Raw genomic sequence first — 2,504 nt, 5'->3', positions numbered from 1 at the left:
GTATTAAAGAAATAGTGAGTCATTAACTTTATCTGGAATTCAGGTTCCCTCACACTACATTTAGAGCAACAGTGGGAGATAAGATTGAAAAGGTAGATTGGGGGCTTATTCAGGAGGCCTTAAAATATGGAACTGAGTATTTGTAATTCAAGAGGCATTAATGATGTAAAGATAGTCACATTGATTTACCATAGTTATTGGTACCCTAGGGAATATAGACTAACCAACTGCCCCCAATCTCTTCTCACATGCCCATTTATAATGGTTACATAGCGTTTCATTATATGGATTTACCATTTATTTGGTAAATAGCCTTTATAGGCTGTCTCTAATATTCTGCAATGCAATAATTTTATAATGACCCTCTTTTGCTAATTTTTTTCCCTTTCACTTTACTTCCATAGGCTAGAATCTTAGATATTAAACTGCTTGGATAAGATAGAAAACAATTTAAGATTGCTGATACATATTTTAAGATTAATTTGCTCCACCACTTGTGCAAATTTACAGTTCTACTTGAGGTTTTAAATTTAGTCGTCTGAATAAATTTTACGTTTTTCCCCTGAGTACCTTATGGGTTCTGCTAAGCCTCTGATAAATATTACTCTGTGCAAGACTACCCCTTTAAAAAAAAAACCTTACTCTCAATAAAAGAACTTTAATAAGCTTGACTAAATATTTAGAAAGCATATTGTGCTGAGTGAAACTTTGTATGTAATAAATAATGAGTGTAATAGAAGATCACATTGGATGACTAGTCTGTAATGGTGTTAAAGAATGCATACAATGAAACAAGTTGTTTTGGTCACTTCCTCAAACAGCCAACACAATGGGGAAAGTGGAGGAAATGCCCATGAACACTACGAAAAGGGAACCAGAAAGCCTAACATGTAAACTTGGAGAAAATGACAGCAATAGAAAAGAAAACCAACAAAGGAAAACACCTTCCAGAACAATCTGAGATACATGAAAGGCAAACATTCACTAGAGTTGGAGCTTTACTAAGTCTGCACAAAGATAAGTGGCACATTTGACTTTTACCATGATAAAGAAGCAATTCTTTGAAATTGTTTTGGTACTTCTGGCCTCTTCTGCTATTTTCTCACTAGAACTGAAACTAGTTCTCTTCCAACAAAGAAGAGTGAACAGAGAGAGTTTAAAACTCTTGAATAAATTGCAAACCTCATCAATTCAGCAGTGTTTACCACACAGGAAAAACTTCCTGCTTCCACAGAAATCTGTGAATCCCCACCAGTATCAGAAAGGACATGCACTGGCTGTTCTTCATGAGATGCTTCAGCAGATCTTCAACCTCTTCAGGGCAAATATTCCTCTGGATGGTTGGGAGGAAAGCCACAAGGAGAAATTCCTCATTGAACTTCATCAACAGCTGGAATACCTAGAAGCACTCATTGGACTGGAAGCAGAGCAGAAAAGTGGCACATTGGGTAGTGAGAACCTTAGGTTACAGGTTAAAATGTACTTCCGAAGGATCCTGGATTACCTGGAATACCAGGAATACAGCAGCTGTGCCTGGACCATTGTTCAAGTAGAAATCAACCGGTGTCTGCTCTTTGTGTTCCGACTCACAGGAAAGCTGAGCACACAAGGAATGGACTCTTGAACCATGTGGAGCCAGAGCCAACGGCAGGCTTTAAAATCACAGGGTAGGTGGAGCGGTGGGAGGACTTCTCCAGACACTGTTATTTCTTTTTGTCATAAAACGGTAGTACTGTTTTAGTTTTGTGTACATATATGTATATTTGTCTGTGCTTTAAGATTATGCATAATGATTACAATTGTTTTCACTTTGTAATGTTGCTTTCTATTTTCTATCCGTCTCAAATTTTTATGAATTAAAATTCATTAATATATAATATTCATTAAGATTCATTAATATTTCATAACTGGTTCTTCAAATGGGCCAGGTAGATATAATGAAATACGTCTCCACTGTAATAATGCTTTTCTTAACATAGAACATCTGTTCCAATGATTTCTTTATTTGCCAGAAATTGGTAGAAACAATAAGAATAATTTGCATTGCAAGATTTGAAAACATCATTACACACTGAATATTTGTTCACAGGTGACACAATAGAAATATGGCCAAAGGACACAAACAAGCAGTTTGCAGAGGGAAAAAAATGCATGAAAAGAGGTTCAACCTCACTCACAATAATAAAAAAACAAATTAAAAAGTGAATAACATGCCATTTATAACCTATCAGATAGGTGAAATCCCAAAGTTTGATATAAAAACACTCTTGTAGAGACTTTGGGGAGAGATGCTCTTATAATTTGTCAGAGCACTGGAAACTGCAACTATCACTGTAGAGGCAATTTGGTGACATCTATCAAAAATAAAGATGCTATAGTCTTTGATCCATCAATTCTGGTTCTGGAAATGTATCCTATAAAAATACTGGCACGTGTGGAATGGCTTACAAACAGTATTATTCATTGCAGCATTATTTATAATATCAGAAGACAGGAAACCACCC

At 35.9% G+C, this 2,504-nt stretch overlaps 1 protein-coding gene across 1 annotated transcript; it reads left to right on the top strand.

Moving 5' to 3' along the window:
* Nucleotides 1-1,042: 1,042 nt before the first annotated feature.
* IFNE (interferon epsilon) lies at nt 1,043-1,624 on the top strand. Its single transcript, XM_058566134.1, has one exon. The coding sequence runs from the start codon at nt 1,043-1,045 to the stop codon at nt 1,622-1,624; it is 582 nt and encodes a 193-aa protein (XP_058422117.1).
* Nucleotides 1,625-2,504: the final 880 nt, after the last annotated feature.

This window comes from Diceros bicornis, chromosome 22 (genome assembly GCF_020826845.1).
Source record: "Diceros bicornis minor isolate mBicDic1 chromosome 22, mDicBic1.mat.cur, whole genome shotgun sequence".
In the NCBI taxonomy this organism is placed as follows: Eukaryota; Metazoa; Chordata; class Mammalia; order Perissodactyla; family Rhinocerotidae; genus Diceros; species Diceros bicornis.
This window is presented reverse-complemented; position numbering and strand designations above follow the sequence as displayed.